This window comes from Lampris incognitus, chromosome 7 (genome assembly GCF_029633865.1).
Source record: "Lampris incognitus isolate fLamInc1 chromosome 7, fLamInc1.hap2, whole genome shotgun sequence".
Taxonomy (NCBI): Eukaryota; Metazoa; Chordata; class Actinopteri; order Lampriformes; family Lampridae; genus Lampris; species Lampris incognitus.
The window spans coordinates 60645915-60665071 of record NC_079217.1 but is presented as its reverse complement, the minus strand read 5'-3'; the positions used below and the strand labels follow the sequence as shown (position 1 = coordinate 60665071).

General features: G+C 48.8%; 1 protein-coding gene across 1 annotated transcript in view; it reads right to left on the bottom strand.

Annotated features, from left to right (window-relative positions):
• Positions 1–8249: 8249 nt before the first annotated feature.
• The window catches only part of eml2 (EMAP like 2), a 30575-nt gene continuing 19667 nt past the window's right edge, over positions 8250–19157 (bottom strand). The window contains exons 10-19 of the mRNA XM_056283002.1: positions 18969–19123; positions 18507–18632; positions 15934–16065; positions 15697–15764; positions 15344–15432; positions 13551–13648; positions 13048–13135; positions 12208–12303; positions 11643–11773; positions 8250–10702 (exon numbers count right to left, since the gene is read on the bottom strand). Of these exons, the coding sequence (XP_056138977.1) occupies positions 10577–10702; positions 11643–11773; positions 12208–12303; positions 13048–13135; positions 13551–13648; positions 15344–15432; positions 15697–15764; positions 15934–16065; positions 18507–18632; positions 18969–19123 (1109 nt within the window). The 3' untranslated portion in view covers positions 8250–10576. The remainder of the gene's footprint in view (positions 10703–11642; positions 11774–12207; positions 12304–13047; positions 13136–13550; positions 13649–15343; positions 15433–15696; positions 15765–15933; positions 16066–18506; positions 18633–18968; positions 19124–19157) is intronic.

The window sequence follows — 19157 nt, the reverse complement described above, 5'->3', positions numbered from 1 at the left end:
ATACTGTCTTATACATGTCTTTATGCTGTCTTTATACATGTCTTTATACTGTCTTATACATGTCTGTCTTATACATGTCTTTATATTGTCTTATACATGTCTTTATACTGTATATATCATGTCTGTCTTATACATGTCTTTATATTGTCTTATACATGTCTGTCTTATACATGTCTTTATATTGTCTTATACATGTCTTTATACTGTCTTATACATGTCTTTATGCTGTCTTTATACATGTCTTTATACTGTCTTATACATGTCTGTCTTATACATGTCTTTATATTGTCTTATACATGTCTTTATACTGTATTATACATGTCTGTCTTATACATGTCTTTATATTGTCTTATACATGTCTGTCTTATACATGTCTTTATATTGTCTTATACATGTCTTTATACTGTAGTATACATGTCTGTCTTATACATGTCTTATATTGTCTTATACATGTCTGTCTTATACATGTCTTTATACATGTCTGTCTTATAAATGTCTGTCTTATACATGTCCGTCCCATACATGTCTTTATACTGTCTTTATAGAAACAAAGACGTCTCACGCTAAGCACGTGAGACGCCTTTGTTTTGCTGAGCTGCGGGGAGACACCGCGCTCCTCTCTGCTCGGGGGGAGGCGGGCGGCTCCCTCTCATGCTGGTAGCAGCTTGTTTTTGCTCCTGGGTTGGGCCGCTTTCCCAGTTAGACTGACTGGACCAGAGGTCGACGGAAGGAACAGACACACAGAGAGACGTGAAGGCGAGGGGATGAAGCACAAAGGCCCAGAAAGGAAAAGGAGTGGGGTGGGATACGGGACCACAAGGGGGACCGGGGGCCAAGGGAGGATCTACCTGTGATGGGTAAAGTCAATCTCCTACAGCGCCCTCTGCTGATGCCTTCACAGTTAAAGCTACAGCAGCCTTGTGACGTCATGTGTCGCCATTATTAAAAAGGTGAGACAAGGGGCGTCCGGGTGGCGTAGCGGTCTATTCCGTTGGCCTACCAACACGGGGATCTCCGGTTCGAATCCCCGTGTTGCCTCTGGCTCGGTCGAGCATCGCTACAGACACAATTGGCCGTGTCTGCGGGTGGGGAGCCGGATGTGGGTATGTGTCCTGGTCGCTGCACTAGCGCCTCCTCTGGACGGGGTCAGGGGCGCCTGTTCGGGGGGGGAACTGGGGGGAATAGCGTGATCCTCCCACGCGCTACGTCCCCCTGGTGAAGCTCCTCACTGTCAGGTGAGAAGAAGCGGCTGGCGACTCCACACGTATGGGAGGAGGCATGTGGTAGTCTGCAGCCCTCCCCGGATCGGCAGAGGGGGTGGAGCAGAGACCGGGACGGCTCGGAAGAGTGGGGTAATTGGACGGGTACATTTGGGAGAAAAAGGAGGGAAATCCATCCAGCCATCCATCCATGATCCAAAGCGCTTCTCCTGCTCTCAGGGTGGCGGGGATGCTGGAGCTATCCCAGCAGCCACTGGGCGGCAGGCGGGCAGAGACACCCTGGACAGGCCGCCAGGCCATCACAGGAACCACACACACACATTCACACCCTTGGGACAATGTAGTATGGCCGAGTCACCTGACCTACAGGTCTTTGGACTGTGGGAGGAGACCGGAGCCCCCAGAGGAGACCCACCCAGACACGGGGAGAACATGCAAACTCCACACAGAGGACGACCCGGGACGACCCCCAAGGTTGGACTACCCCGGGGCTCGAACCCAGGACCTTCTTGCTGAGGCGACCACTACACCAGCGCGCCACCGTGCCAGGTCGGGAACCCCCCCCCCCCCAAAAAAGGGTGAGGACCGACTTAGGCTCCAACATAGCCCCCCCCACCCCACCCCCACAGCAGGTGCCTACTGACTGAGGTTACACAAAAGTCTTATTTCTGCAGTTGTTGGCATCATGAACATTGCATGTGGTATCATTTTACGGACGCCGTCCTCCTGGGAAGGGGCCCACCACTGGGCACCGCTTCACAACATGTCTCATGGAGCCAGGGACCAGCGTCCGTAGCCCTGTCCTTTTTGCAGCAAAGGTGTAACTTACTTCCCACGTATGACTGCTGACCGGGCCGGCCAGGTACTCGGTGGTCACCCCTGCAGCCTGAAGCAGGAGGCTGCTCGGCAACATGGCGGACCTCTGCCCTATACTACCGGACAGTCTGGCTCATAACGTCTAACTTTCACTTTGATTTTCCCCACCAGCTTTGTGTTTTACGTGTCTGGGCTGAGCTGGACTTCCTGGAAATGGTTTATAATACTCTTGTGGCACAGGAAAAGTCTGATCAAGCGGTCTATCAGCACAAGTGCTTTAATTGTGTATTATTAATAATAATGAAATTCCACAGCTGTGCTTACAGTGATATACTGGGGAGGGACCAATCATATTTTTCCCAGGATGGAGGGGTCGTGTCCCCCCTCCCCCCGGGATTTCCGCCTATGCCCTACTTATATGTCAAACTTATAACGAATGATGACGTCATAGATACTACACAAGGAGCTATTTCTACCCAGTTTAGATGCAGATGCACACGTAGCGGCGGTGGGGCACAAACCACGTGGAACATTTGGCAATCAATCAATAAATAAACGGGTTTTGGGGTAGTAGTAACCCAAATAAGACGTTAGAATACCCCTGGGGGGAAAAAAGTGTTTTATTGGAAAGATTGACCCCCAAAACTTAGGAAAAGACACCAAATATGTTGGATCGGTGAACATAGACCCTCCAGTATTTACACCATTTTACCCAGACTGCATCACACTAACATGTCAAGACTTGGCTTTTGACCTTGAAAAAAAGGTCAGGGATGGTCGTTCCCTCCTCACATAGGTGGCCTCTTTGACTCCCCGTTCAAACCAGCGTTCCTCCCCATCAGGGATGTGCACATCCTCATCCTTGAAAGAGTGGCCACTGGCCTGTAGATGGTGTAGACTGTGGAGTCCTGGCCTGTAGGTGGTGTAGACTGGAGTCCTGGTCTGTAGATGGTGTAGACTGGAGCCCTGGTCTGCAGATGATGTAGACTGTGGAGTCCTGGTCTGTAGATGGTGTAGACTGTGGAGTCCTGGCCTGTAGGTGGTGTATACTGGAGTCCTGGTCTGTAGATGGTGTAGACTGGAGCCCTGGTCTGTAGATGATGTAGACTGTGGAGTCCTGGTCTGTAGGTGGTGTAGACTGTGGAGTCCTGGTCTGACGTGTTAGCTCTCCTGTGTTAGCTCTCCTGTGCTGTGCCATCCTCTTGACCAGCGCCTGCTTGGTTTCCCCGATGTACAAGTCACGGCAACCCTCCTGGCACTCAACAGGGTACACTATATTGCTCTGTTTGTGCCGGGGGACCCGATCCTTGGGGTGGACCACAGCGTGTTTTGGGGTTTGAAAGCAACTGAGACGCGGCGTTTAGAAAATAAACGTCTCAACTGTTCCGACACTCCCACCACATACAGAATCACCACTGGTTTACACTTTAGGCAGCTGTTGTCCTTCTCCTCTCTTCGATTGGCTGGTGCACTGTTTGGGCATCTTCCTGGCTTTAACAACCCCAGTTAGGATAACCACACTTAACCAGGGCCTCCTAGTTTGTGCTCCAGTGGATGATGAGAGTCAACCCTTAAGTACTGATCAGTATGTGTTGGTTTACGGTAAACGTCAACAATCAAATGTCCCCCATCACCAATTACAACGTCACAGTGTAAGAAGACTAACCTGTCTTTTTTCACCTCCTCCCTGATGAACTTGACCTTGTGTCTGCAGGAGTATTTGATTTTGATGGTATTCTTAACAAAAGTAAAATTACATTTTATCTCTTGACTAAATTGCCATCTATCATCATTGTTAATGGGACCAATAGAGTCGTTGTTGTTTTTCAATATACAGACCACCTCTAGACCACCTGAAGGGGAAGGTCTACAAGATGGTTGTGAGACCAGCTATGTCATATAGTTTGGAGACAGTGGCACTGGTGAGAAGACAGGAGGTGGAGCAGGAGGTGGCAGAGATGAAGATGATAAGATTTTCACTGGGAGTGATGAAGAAGGACAGGATTAGGAACAAGTATATTAGAGGGACAGCTCAGGTTGGACGGTTTGGAGACAAAGCAAGAGAGACAAGATGGAGCTGGTTTGGACATGTGTGGAGGAGAGACGCTGGGTATATTGGGAGAAGAATGCTGAATATGGAGCTGCCAGGGAAGAGGAGAAGAGGAAGGCCAAAGAGGAGGTTTATGGATGCGGTGAGGGAGGACACGCAGGTGGCTGGTGTGACAGAGGAAGATGCAGGGGACAGGAAGAGATGGAAACGGATGGTCTGCTGTGGCGACCCCTAACGGGAGCAGCCGAAAAAAGAAGACGGTGAGTGGATTTTGTTATTTTGACCGTTTACTCCATGAATGAATTCCCAAACGGGCCTAGCGGGTCCAGGCCCGGGGGCCCTAAGCCAGAGCCTGTGTGTGAAGTCTAGCTTGGGAAACGTCAGGGAATGTGCGGAGTGACACGAAGGCTGCTGGTTCGACTCCCAGGTGGCTACCGAAAGTCTTGCCGGTGTTTTATCCAGAGATTCAAACGTCTTTGTTGGAGTGACAGCCTCGTGCAGCAAATGGAAACACTGAGACTCGTTTGTAGAAGTTTACGAGTCACACAGTAAAACACAGTAGAAGACCAGCACAGGGTTCAGCTTGAACTTCTGATGTTGCCACGCGGACATTTCGGGCAAGACGCCCTTTTACGGCGTGTATTCTGGCACGGTTCACTCAATACACCAACCAGCACAACCTATACATCCCAGCAGGGGGCGCCACAAGTATTCAGGGACAGAGACTAATAAGTTACTGAAACATAAAAAAATAGAAACAACAAATGTATTCGGTTCATAAAAACAAGCGAATGAGACCTTTTCATCCGCCCCATTGGGAATGAGGGTACCCAGGAAGTGTAGCCAGTACGCCTCCCTTTGGAGAAGGATTTTGTCTGTATGACCACCTCCCTCCCTGGCATCTTCACTGACTCAGTGCCCGTGTAATGTAGGTCACTCACACTGTGGTCGAGGCTATTAACGTGTCCAGCTGCCGGTGATTTATCACCGAGATTCTGAACAGAGCACTTATGTTCACAGATCCTAGTTTTCCCAACATAATGTTGGGAAAACTAGGCCTTAGAGATAGGGTGAGGAGCTCGGACATCCGGAGGGAGCTCGGAGTAGAACCGCTGCTCCTTCACGTCGAAAGGAGCCAGTTGAGGTGGTTCGAGCATCTGATTAGGATGCCTCCTTGGGAGGTTTTCCAGGCACGTCCGACTGGGAGGAGACCCCGGGGTAGACCCTGAACTCGCTGGAGGGACTACATAACCAATCTGGCCTGGGAACGCCTTGGGATGCCCCAGGAGGAGCTGGAGGGCATTGCTGGGAGGCGGCCCTACATACCTTGCTGCCACCATGACCCAACCCTGGAGAAGCGGCTGATGATGTAAATGACATGGCCATTTTAACAGGTAAGGGGAACCAAGTATGCGCACATCCAGAAAATATTAAGGTCCATCCATCCATTATCCAAACCACTTATCCTGCTCTCAGGGTTGCAGGGACGCTGGAGCCTATCCCAGCAGTCATTTGGTGGCAGGCGGAGAGACACCCTGGACAGACCACCAGACCATCACGGGGGTGACCTACATAGGGCCTATATGTATATGTGTGTGTGTGTGTGTGTGTAATCTCTCGAGATGCAAGACAAAAATGGCAAAGCTAGAATGAAGGAGTAAGGTCTGCACACGAAATGGCTCCCAAAAGCTATTTTATTTAGTTTTTTAGTTGCAGAGAAGTATGTAGGAGTGGTGCAGGATGTGTATGAGGGAAGTGTGACAGTGGTGAGGTGTGCGGTTGGAGTGACAGATGGGTTCAAGGTGGAGGTGAGATTACATCAAGGACCGGCTCTGAGCCCTTTCTTGTTTGCAGTGGTGATGGACAGGTTGACGGACGAGATCAGGCAGGAGTCTCCGTGGACTATGGTGTTTACAGATGACATCGTGATCTGTAGTGAGAGTAGGGAGCAGGTGGAGGAGAGCCTATAGAGGTGGAGGTATGCACTGGAGAGAAGAGGAATGAAAGTCAGTAGGAGCAAGACGGAATACCTATGCGAGAATGAGAGAGAGGACAGTGGAATGGTGAGGATGCAAGGAGCAGGGGTGATGAAGGTGGATGAGTTTAAATACTTGGGGTCAACTATCCAAAGTAACGGGGAGTGCAGAAGAGAGGTGAAGAAGAGAGTGCAGGCAGGGTGGAGTGGGTGGAGAAGAGTGTCAGGAGTGATTTGTGACAGAAGGGTCCCAGCAAGAGTTAAAGGGAAGGTTTACAAGATGGTTGTGAGACCAGCTATGTTATATGGTTTGGAGACAGTGGCACTGATAAGAGGACAGGAGGTGGAGCTGGAGGCGGCAGAGCTGAAGATGCTATTGGGAGTGATGAAGAAGGACAGGATTAGGAACGAGTATATTAGAGGGACAGCTCAGGTTGGACGGTTTGGAGACAAAGCAAGAGAGGCAAGATTGAGATGGCTTGGACATGTGTGGAGGAGAGATGCTGGGTATACTGGGAGAAGGATGCTGAATATGGAGCTGCCAGGGAAGAGGAGAAGAGGAAGACCAAAGAGGAGGTTTATGGATGTGGTGAGGGAGGACATGCAGGTGGCTGGTGTGACAGAGGAAGATGCAGAGGACAGGAAGAAATGGAAACGGATGATCCGCTGTGGCGACCCCTAACGGGAGCAGCCGAAAGTAGTAGTAGTAGCTCAATACTGGGCCAATTCCGAACCTTTTTGTCCCCATTACTCGTTCAGTCCCCAAGTGATGGGAAAATATGGCCCAGGTTTAAAAATACCAAACTCACCCTTTAACCTGACCTGAACCATCTCCATGTGTAGACGGGAAGCAGGGAGAACCAGGAGAGCCTCATCAGGACGACCGGTAGTGACACTCTGACTGGACACGTGTCCGAACTGTTCATATTACATACTAATTAGTATGCAAATCTTAGCATGTGTAATGTCAGTAGACAAATTGTAGCCCAAGACCACCCAAGGTGAGACCAGACCGAGTCTATATATGAGGTGGGGGGCAAGTCGAGTCCAAGACTAAAAGCTGGTGCTCATGTTCTAAGTATGAGCACCTCTTTGTTTCTTGTCCACCTCCTTTCCTCCTCTAAGTTTCATTTATTGTCGTACCACCGGGAGGGCTCAGGAGGTAGAGCGGGTCGTCTAAGTAATCGGAAGATCGCTGGTTCGATCCCCGGCTCCTCCCGTGAGCGTATCGAAGTGTCCTTGAGCAAGACGCCGAACCCCCTGACTGCTGCCGAGGAGCAGGTTGGCGCCTTGCGTGGCAGCCTCCACCGCCAGTGTGTGAATGGGTTGTGTTGAGCCGGGGGTTGGGTGCCTTGCTCAAGAGCACATTGACGGTGGTGGTTGCGAGAGGAGAGGGGGTTCTCGTGTACCTCACCCCCCCCAACCTTAATTTTTCTCACTGATCAAAGGATTTAAACCTCCGATTTTTTCCAAACAGCACAGTCCGTGTTGACTAGATAAGAATCAGAGCCGCCTGAGATTTACCCTCTCCGTAGCCCGCTTTCCCTTTCCGTATCAGAACCAGAACACTTTCTTCATCCCCGAGGGGGACCCGGGTCCTACTACACACACTCACGCTCTAGGAAGAAAAACTAACAAGACGCAAGATAACAATAGAAACAAATAGAAATAAAAGATAAAATAAGATCAAAACATAAACAAGCACGGTGCACATTACACCCCATCCATACTGCACTACCGCAGCACACAACAAGCAGCACAACCCGGGCCTGTCCAGCCGCCGTTACCTCCAAGTGCCCGACAGTCTGGGTCTGAGGGAGGAGGTGTAAAGTTTGATGGCCGGGGGCAGGAAGTGGCCTCCTGCGGCGCTTTTTGGACAGAATGAGCCTATCCCTAAAAGTGCTCCTGTGCCCGACCAGCACGTCGTGGAGTGGGGTGGGAGACATTGTCCATGACGGCACACAACTTCGACAGCGTCCTCCTCTCGGAAACCGCCGCCAGAGAGTCCAGCCCCCCCCACCCCCCCCCCCCACGACGTCACCGGCCTTGCGGCTCAGTTTACGGAGCCTGTTTGCATCCGCCACCCTCAACCTGCCGCCCCAACACACCACAGCATACAGGAGAGCCCTGGCATTATTAAGGTCAGCCTAGGAGACCAGAAAACCACCATAAATGTGTAGCACTTGGGTAAAAAGTTTATTAGCAAAACAAGAAGAGGGCGCAGCACAGCTCAGACTCGCCTCTACAAGTCGGTGCGTAGCCTTTACCACCGACCCGTCGACCGCTAACAGAGCCACGAGAATCAAGACTGGGACGACAGCCATCACGGTTACAGTTAAATATTAAAATAACACAGCCACTCGGATATACTTCATCATATATATATATATATATGTATTTACTCCATAGACCTTTGCAACATTAACAGCATCTACAGGGGGAGGACAGCCGTAGGGCATGCTAATTCTCTTATTGTATAGCGCCATCTAGTGCCTCCTCAGCACAGTACAGGTTACAGTAGTAGTACAATCAGGAGTGCAGGAGTCGGGCCGGTGGGGGACCTGGAACAATACCGTTTAAAATTACATCTCCACTCCGTTTACAATCTGACAACAATCTTCCAATGATTACAATCTTGTTGTAGTTTTGGGGGGGGGGGGTCACAAGGTGGAGGGTGGTGTAAGGTGGGTGGAGAACAGAAATGAGGTTCAGGCACAGTTAAGAATAAGTTAAGATCGTTGATGTCCCAAGTATCTCTCACGTGGTCACCTCCAACAGCAGCCAGCCAGCCAGCCAGCCAGCCAGTGTGGGCTAGTTAAAGGTACAATACACAAGTTTGTGCACTTAAACGATCACACAAACATAACACATCCACGGGAATCGTGTAAATGTCAAGTACTACTTTCCCCCACCTGCAGAAATAAATCGCCCATCTATCTTTACGTTTTAGAAATTTTGACGGCCCTACAAAATCTGTTATTTTGGTGGTCCGAAATGCAACACCGGGTCTCACGCGGGAATATGACGCCTAAGCAACCACCTTAGCAACCAATCGCATTTGGATCCTCCCGACTCAGAAATCTTATTGGCCGCTAGAGCTTTCAAACCACAACAAAACAGGTTTTGTGGGCCTGTGCAATAGTTTGATTAGCATATTTAAACAATTCCCGTGGATGTTATTGTTATTTCATGTTTAAGTAGATAAACTTAGAAGAAGAAGAAGAAGAAGAAAGCCACTTTCTTTTGTCACTGTGTCCTTGCAACGAATTCATCCTCTGCATGGAACCCATCCGATTGTGTGGGAGCAGCGGGCCCGGGGACCAACTCCAGTTCTTCTTCCCACTGCCTTGCTCAGGGGCACAGGCGGGAGTACTAACCCTAACATGCATGTCCTTCTGACACCTTTATATCTTGTACCGTCTCAAGGTTTTGTTAGATGGTGGGTTGTATGAGGTGGATGGGTACATTCGTGGGGGTTGCTGGAGTCGTGTGGTTAAACAGCTCTACTGCAGCGGGGGCAAAGGGTCGTCCACACCAAGACCAACGACTATAATAACTGTAATAACTACAAATATGTTGTTTTAAAAATTACTCTAACTGAAGTGAATGGCAAAGTCCACACCACAACCATCGTGACGACCACAGAGGCCAACGATATCGCGGGGATCACTTTCAGGGCGATTTGATGACGCACCGACAGCCAATCAAAATCCATCTGGATTTAAAGGACGCCACATTCAACTCATCATTGAGGTTTAAAAAAACAAAAGCACCCGTTTGATTAAACAGATTTGGGTGCCATCAATTTTGGGGACATTTTCCTGCAAAATAATGTTGCAGATGGGGGTGTCTGACGTTCGCCTGGCCCTTACTGGTGTCCTCTATGACGATCACCATGATGCCATCGACTTTATGTTGACTCGTATGCAAGTAGGAATAAAAATCAGTCTTCAAAAGACGACAACAACTCTTTTAACAGAGCGTTGGATTCCCCTGGCTCCTCTCGTCGGTGAGGAATTTCCCCTTCTGGTTTTCCTTTTCTTTCTCTGCACAACATACAGCGCCACTTCATCCATCAGTACCAATTTTCCTGAGCTGCTGCCAACGCGGCGGGAGCGCGTGCTCGGGGCCACCGTTTCCAGAACGCTATCGCTCACCAGTGTGGACGCTCCCATCGTTTAGTCATCGTTTAGTCATCGTTCTTGGTGTGGACGGCCCTTAATTAGGATGTGTTTCGTGGTTTGTTTCTCTTCGTTCCAGACTACCATACAGTTATCTATTTTCAATATTAGCACTTTGTACTATTGTTTTAGAAAAGTGCTGTATAAATATCATTATTATTATCATTCTCTGACGCTATTACACTCATTACATGCTTCGGTCTGCTATGACATCAGGGATTAGTCAAGTTATTATTGACAGGCACAGACGTGCTGCCCTCTGGTGGGCAGGAGGATACAGTAGAGGCGTTACATGGTTATGAAATGTTGCTGTTTCCGCGGTGATCGGTGTTTCCTAGACGACCACCCATTGCAGGATGCTGGTGTCTTTCCCGCCAGTGGAGATCAGGTGACTGTCGTCGTTCAGGAAGGCAACGTTGGTCACGTGACTGCTGTGGCCACCATACATGTGGCTTGGAGCCTGCAGGTGGGCAGAAGGAGAGGGGAAATGACATCACGAGAGGAAGTTTTAGTCTAATGAGATAATGGATGAGACCATTCTGTAGTTTTCGCTTGTAGGGGAACGGTCAATCGAAATACATTGTTCATTACTAAGAAAAAGGGGAGGCTGAGAGCGAGAGGGAGGGAGGGAGGAAGGTGAAGTAAATGAAGGCTACTGTTCAGATGTGTTTTCTAAAGGTAAGGGGAGCACATCAAACATTTAGGGGGGACATTTTGGGGTGGCTCACTGCAGAAAATGTTGTCTCCTGTGTTGGAGTGGTATTTCGATAAGACTTAACAAGTATCGGGAAAACGTTTTTATTTCGCAGGTTCAAGAACATTTTGTCCAGGTGGACATGGTGTGGATTTCAACAAAGGTGGGTCGAGTAAGTGGAAGAAACATGGGACTCTTCACACTGTAGTCTGAATTTGCCGCAGAGGGGCAACGTGGAGGACGACAGTGAAGGGAACCTTGCTCTGACCTCCCGTTCAGTTGTCTGCCTCGATTCATGTCTGTCCTCCAGGAGCACACCATGTCAAAACGAAGTCAGTACACACACTGGACTGTCACTAGATATGAAAATATTTACCCACTCATCCAACTGGCTTCTTCAGTTCTGACACCATGTGGCGAAATCGGGCTTTTATTTAGCGGAAAAGCCAGTTAAAAGCCAGTCAGATGAAGGGGTGAAACATCTTCAGATCCACAGTGACGGTCCGTCTAACTTCCTTTTGGCAGAACTTTAGATACTGCATGATGTTAGGTAATAAAACTTGACCTAAACAAGGCAACGAACCCTTGATCAGTATGGCGCGACAAGCACGATACACATAAAAAGAAGCACCGCCGTGTCACGTGACCATCAGAGATGTGCCAGCACATTACCGCTGTGGCGAGCAGAGCACTAACGCACACTGACCCTTGGTTGTGAGCAGGGATGGGAGAACAAGTGCACTTTGCCAAAGTCGTCAGCGGAGGCGAGCAGGGAGCCGTCATGTGACCTGCACACGGCGTTGATGTCTGTACCGTCTGCTCCATCTGGCCACACTCCTGAGAGAGAGAGAGAATCATATTTCACTTCACATTCTGTCTCCGAGTTCTGCGGTAACATATGGGTCATGATTAAATCAGATTCTCCACCTCTCGTCCGACTACAGCAGAGCTTTTACATGGGGCAATGCCCTCACCATGACCATCAGCTTCTTCTGATGCTGACAGTCTGAAATCAGTCTACTCTCCGACTCACGGCACACACTTCACAAAAGAGCATCATTAAGAAGCCTAAAACCAAATTCCGAGTTTTGCTTATATTTGCGGTCGGTGGGGGGGTCGATCTGGTACCGGGGTTGGGTTTGGGTTTTGGCAGGGGGAGGGGAAAGGGGGGGCAGACTCACATAAACACCCAATCAAAGCAGAGTTGGTGGGAAACTAGATCTCTAACAGATGTGGTGTACAATACAAACATAAATCTACATGAGTCCTACCGAAGGTGCTGAAGCTCAGCGTGCAGGTGGAGGTGGCCCACTCCAGGTTACGGACCACATCCATGCTGGTCACATGTTTACCGCTGGACGCCTCCCCTGATAGAGGAGAAGCAGATTATTATTTATTTTATTTTTCTCCCCAATTGTATCCGGCTGATTACCCTATTTTCCGAGCCGTCCCGGTCGCTGCTCCACCCCCTCTGCCGATATGGGGGGGGGGGGGGGCTGCAGACTACCACATGCCTCCTCCCATAAATGTGGAGTCACCAGCCCCTTCTTTTCACCTGAGAGGTGTTTCACCAGGGGGACGTAGCGCGTGGGAGGATCACGCTATTCCCCCCAGCCCCCCCCCGAACAGGTGCCCTGACCGACCAGAGGAGGCGCTAGTGAAGCAACCAGGACACACACCCACATCCGGCTTCCCGGCCCGCAGACATGGCCAATTGTATCTGTAGCGACACCCGACCAAGCCGGAGGTAACACGGGGATTCGAACCGCCGATCCCTATGTTGGTAGGCAACGGAATAGACCGCCACACTACCCGGAAGCCCAGATACTGGCAGGATATATTTCATATTCGTTTTGTCCATTCGTTTATTTAAAAGGGGGGACAAATACAGTCTACACAGACAGCTGACAGCCGTGTCCAACACACTGCATGTGTGTTCATGGCCAAGGCTGCTTTCCAACACCAGTCCCACACTGACACTTTAAAAAAACTGTCCTGAAAATTAACAAGCAGCAATTACCAATTAAAGGGCGTGCACGATGGCAGACGACTCCACATAGATACAACACATGAATCAGATTAGCATCGTTATAGCCTATCTGTTCACTTACAGAAGAGGATCTCGTAGTCTCCTGAGTTGGTGACGAGGTACTGGCTGTCTCTCGACCAGTCAAGGTGGGTAACGAAGCTGGAGTGGCCCTACGGAGGAGGAAGAGGAGGTGGAAGAAGAGGAGGAGGAGGAGGTTTGACATTGCCGGGAATGGAGACCACACAAAAACCGTCTGCTATGAGAGAATCTGGATTTTCAGCTACAACACAGGGGGCCACCCACGATTCCCACAAGGTATACCAAGTGAGTGAATGCGGGTGGAAACCAGTTGTCTGATGAAATCCCTTATGGACCCTTCCTGTTAAATCCGCGTCAGTCACCGAGTACATTTAAAGCGGATTTCAAGGGGAGATGAAAGTGAAAAGAGGGAAACGGGCTGAAGGCAACTGAAGCATAAGTTTCACCGCAGCTGGCTGCAAGTCAGCGTTGGAAGGGTCCTGCTAGGATCTGTTTCAGAGGAGGTCCTCATAAAACACGCGCTACGGGTTACGGCGGGCTACTCACGGTGCATTTGCCCACGCGGCTGTACTTCTTTCCATTCTCCGTCACTGCGTAGATGTAAACAAAGTTGTCATGGGAACCCACCGCCAGGAAGTTGCCATCTGTGGGCGAGAGAATCTAAAGGTTAGCCGCAACATTAGCGGTTAGCTAGTTAGATGAAATCATCAGGGCACCTTGAAAAAAGAGATGATAGTCATCACACTCATCAGTCACTTGGGTGACGGTTGTGGGTTGTTTTGTCGAGGCTTAACATAAGTAGGCCATCTCATCCTCTCAGAGCCAGCCGAGGACTCTGCTATCTCATCTACCCCCCGGTTGCCCCCGCCTACATTAGTTAACCCTTTACCGGTTGTATTTGTGACCTATTTGACGAGAATTGATCGTTGTTATCGGGGGGAAAAATATCTCCCGCGATCAATCGACTACGTGTTGGGAGTAGTTGACGACTACTAAAATGCAGCAGTCGTGAACGCCCAGTTATGATATTCATAACTAACTAACTCATGGGATGATCCTATGCTATTGGTAGATGAGGTTAACTAACAACTTGTTGAATATCATATGGTAAAAACACTATCTCATATAAGATTACTACAGAAGAACATCAATAAAATAAAATAACAAAGAAAATAATAATAAAATGACAAAATACGATTACACAAAGTTTGACCAGAGAGACGTAACCACATATGGTCACTAGATGGCGTTTTAGTTACATGGCAGGAATGCACTTGAACCCTAAATTAATGTTTCAGTCAGTCCGGGTGATACAGTTACGTGAGTTAGAGCACTGTTCACGAACTTGTTTGCCGAGTCGTATCAGCTGGATTACCAGATGGCTCAACAGTTAATTCACATTAATCCAGACATGTACACAGACAAGGACTTACAAGTTATGACTTAAGATAAATTATCAGCATTTTTTAGGGGGGGGGGATTTCCCCCCCCTTTTTTTTCTCACCAATTGTACTTGGCCAATTACCCTGTTTTCCAAGCCGTCCCGGTCTCTGCTCCACCCCCTCTGCCGATCCGGGGAGGGCTGCAGGCTACCACATGCCTCCTCCCAAACATGTGGAGACACCAGCCGCTTCTTTTCACCTGACAGTGAGGAGTTTCGCCAGGGGGACGTAGCGCGTGGGAGGGTCACGCTATTCCCCCGTTCCCCCTCCACCCCGAACAGGCGCCCAACCAACCGACCAAGCCGTGAAGGTCTTTTTTTAATGTTTTCCTGTGGAGTTTTTCTGCGTCTGAATTGAGGGTGTTGTACATTAGCACCTTTTTCATGTGACTCCAAACCCCTCTGGGACTGAACTGTGATTTAGGGCGATACAAATAAAGCTTTACTCGTACTGGGAGGCTTGACATTAAACTCATTACAGCTCATGTTGGGTGGCCTGTCCAGTACAACCACCGGAGTCTGGCTGCCCAGTACAGCCAGACTCTCATACTGTCCGTCTTTTTTCTCTTCTTCTTTATCTTTAACCTTCACTTAGGGAAGCAAATTGCATTTTATGTACAAAATGTGTTATTTAACTCAAGTTTGAATGACTGATCAATTAGCAGCTCCCTGTGAACCCCAAAATTAAATGGAGGAGAAAAGTGTTCATGTTTTGTTTTTGTTTTGCTTTTGGGCCCGACAGAGCTCAATACCAGTCAATACTCAACTTCCCATTTCGACAATACATTACTGTCAAGCTGAAAACCAGGTTGCTGGTTTCATCATTAATATCGAGCGTCTTTGGGGGTTGTGGGCGATAGTGTTGTTCAAGTGTTGACTGAACCACATCCTGCTGTACCTGGGGAGTACTTGATGTTGGAAATAATCTCGTTGCCATCCGTGTGCATAGAAACAAGGTCTCTGGTGTCGGTGTCCAACACCAACCACCTGCAAGACACGCACACACACACACCAAACAAAATAACAGTTTAATGGATGCTGTGGTGGGTGGTGCAGTCTTAATATGTCCGTGGTGTAGGACAAGCTAGCACATCGTTCACCGCTGCGCCTGGCGGTGAAGCTCATCTGATGCTGATGTTGCACCGTCACAATCAAGTGAAGCTTTGTTGAAGAAAGTAAGAGTCTCTGTGAACAAAGCTGGGAAACTAATCCATATGGTGTGAGCAAGGGGCTCCGGGTTTAGAGGCCTACCTCCCAGACATGGTCCCCACAGCCAGAACAGCCCCACTGGGGTGGAAACCTGCAGACCTGCCTTGGTCCTGCAGAAGCAAGGAAGGAAGGAACAGCGGAACGTGTTAATCTACCCACACGTGGAAATTATAGTCTTTTAGATATTCTTATTTCTAAATTAATTTCCTCACAAGGTTCTTTAAACTATAGACTGAGAGATTGTCATAATGTTATTGGTCTGTTTTCAATATCCCCCACCTCGATGGTCTTGCTCCACAGAGGCTGGTGGGAGTTGGTGTCCCAGAGGTGGACCTGTCTGTCCTGGGAACAGGTGACAAACTGGTCCATGGAAGGATGGACGTCCAGGCCCCACAGCTCATCTGTGTGGCCCTGGAACATGAATACATAATAGAGGCATTACAAATTTAGGAGTCCCACTCTTTTGCTAAGAAATCATTTTCCAGGACTTTAAGGACATTTTCCATGACTTTTGCTTTGATATAACTGACAACCACTGCACAGAGAAAACTCTAATATTCAGTTCTAAGGCCCAGTGGAAGCCTCAACAGTCTGTAAATGGACTGTGTAGCACTGAACATACCACCCAAACTTCAACCACTGATGTCACATTTCAGCAGCTAAAAATATGAATCAAAATATACAATCGCAGCAAAACCTTATGTTGAGAATATCCAATCTCAGTGCAGAAAATATGATTTCATAACCCAACTTAACCATTTTCTATGACCTCAACAATTTTTCCAGGACATTTTATCATTTTCCAGGTGTTTTCCATAATTGGAAGACAAGTCTGTAAATGTCTAGGTTTTAAAAGGTACGTGGGAACCCTGAAAATAAGTTATTGGTGGAGGCTTCCATCCAAAGTGTCACTCTGAGATGAAAGTGTGAGTTCGCCGTGGGGCAGTTGAACCCGTAACACTGGTTTTGTTAGTGCCACCCTTAATTCAGCCGTGCAGGCTTGGACACACTTTCAAGAAAAACAGTGTGTGTGTTTAAGTATGAGTGAGTGAGTGAGTGATAGAGAGGAAAATAAAAAGAACGCGTAGCGATGACTTCTGGTAACCCAGCCACTGGAGATGCACAAGCCAGTGTATTCTTAGTGCCGGTCCCAAGCCCGGATAAATGGGGAGGGTTGTGTCAGGAAGGGCATCTGGCATGAAACATTTGCCAAATCAAATATGCAGATCATAAATCAGATTTCCATACCGGAACGGTCGAGGCCCAGTTTACCAACAACTGCCACTGCTACTGTAGGGCGGGTGCCGGTGGAAAACTATACTACTGTTGGGCGAAGGAGAAGGAGAGGGGGAAGGCATGTCCAGAGGCAGCGGGGTAGGAGTCAGAACTTTGAATGTTGGCACTATGACTGGTAAAGGGAGAGAGCTGGCTGATATGATGGAGAGAAGGAAGGTAGATATACTATGTGTGCAAGAAACCAGGTGGAAGGGGAGTAAGACCAGGAGCATCGGAGGTGGGTTCAAACTCTTCTACCATGGTTTGGATGGGAGGAGAAATTGGGTAGGGGTCATTCTGAAGAAAGAGTATGCCAAGAGTGTGTTGGAGGTGAAGAATGTCGGACAGAGTGATGAGTATGAAGCTGGAAATTGAAGATGCGATAATGAATATTGTCAGCACATACACCCCACAAGTTGGGTGTGAGATGGAAGAGAAAGAAGAACTCTGGAGTGAGTTGGATGAAGTGGTGGAGAGGGTACCCAAGGAGGAGAGAGTGGTGATGGCAGCGGACTTCCATGGGCATGATGGTGAAGGGAACAGAGGTGATGAGGTGATGGGTAGGTATCGAGTCAAGGAGAGAAATGTGGAAGGACAGATGGTGGTGGATTTTGAGAAAAGGATGGAAATGGCTGTGGTGAATACGTATTTCAATAAAAGGGAGGAACACAGGGTAATGTACAAGAGTGGAGGAAGGTGCACACGGGTGGACTATATCATACGCAGGAGGTGCAATCTGAAAGAGATTGGAGACTGAAAGGTTGTGACAGGGGAGAACTAAGTTCTCTGCCTATTTAGAAGAACTAACTAGGCAGCATTGGATGGTGGTCTGTAGGATTACTTTCGAGACCAAGAAGAGGAAGCGAGTGAAGGCAGAGCCAATGATCAAATGGTGGAAGATGAAGAAGGAAGACTGTTGTGTGGAGTTCAGGGAGGAGTTAAGACGAAGAAGGAAGACTGCTGTGTGGAGATCAGGGAGGAGTTAAGACAGACACTGGGTGGTAGTGGAGAGCTGCCGGATGGCTGGGCAACCACTGCAGAAATAGTGAGGGAGACAGCTAAGAAGGTACTTGGTGTGTCATCTGGACAGAGGAAGGAAGACAAGGAGACTTGGTGGTGGAGTGAGGAAGTACAGGAAAGTATATGGAAGAAGAGGTTGGTGAAGAAGAGGGATAGTCGGAGAGATAAAGAAATAAGACAGGAGTCCAAGGAGATGTGGTGTAAGGGGAAGAGAGAGGTGGCAAAGGAAAATGCCTATGGCGAGTTGTATGATAGGTTGGACACTAACGAAGGAGGAAAGGACTTGTACCAATTGGCTAGAGAGGGAGCAGATGCTGGGTATGTTGGGAGAAGGATGCTGAATATGGAGCTGCCAGGGAAGAGGGAAAGAGGAGGGCCAAAGAGGAGGTTTATGGATGTGGTGAGGGAGGACATGCAGGTGGCTGGTGTGACAGAAGAAGATGCAGAGGACAGGAAGAGACTGAAACGGATGATCCACTGTGGCGAGCCCTAACGGAAGCAGCCAAATGAGGAAGAAGAAGTGATGAGTTCTGGGGTGTGTGTGTGCACGCACGCACCTGTACAATGGGGGTTACTGTATCAGGGAAGGAAGCTCTAATGATGGCGTTCTTGGTGGTTCCTATGAAGAGCTCTCCTGGTTTGCCCTCTGCCAGGGCCCTGACGGGGCCAAATGCCTCTCCAACCTGTAAGCAGAAATCCAAGGGTGTGTTCACACAAACTGCTCACAACCTTCCCCAATCCAATGTGAAAACAAGACACAGCAGGATAAAGCATACAAACCTGACTACTCGCGTCTGTTAACCTGTCAAAAACCACTGTAATGAAGACTCTTTTTAACAACGACTACCTTTTTGCCAGCATCATGAAATGTTCAGTCTACTCATGTCCGTTTGTGAGTGTTTACTCATGTTAGTTTCTTTACTCTGCTCTGAATTAGAGTCCATCGTGTTTCAACAGAATTTATTTCATCACTCTCTCTGTAGATACTGAACCATCCTCCTGATGGACAGCTGCGTCACCTCAAACTCAGACTGTTTGCTGTAGTCGTGGTCCCACAGCACCACCTTACGGTCCTTCCCTCCTCCAGACACCAACGTGCCGTCCTTCAGAACGCAGAGAGAGAAGATCCCGCCCTCGTGGGCCCCCGCCACAACCTGGCTGATGCGGTTACCACCTGCCAGTAAACAACACAAGTCAGTCAGAGCCCA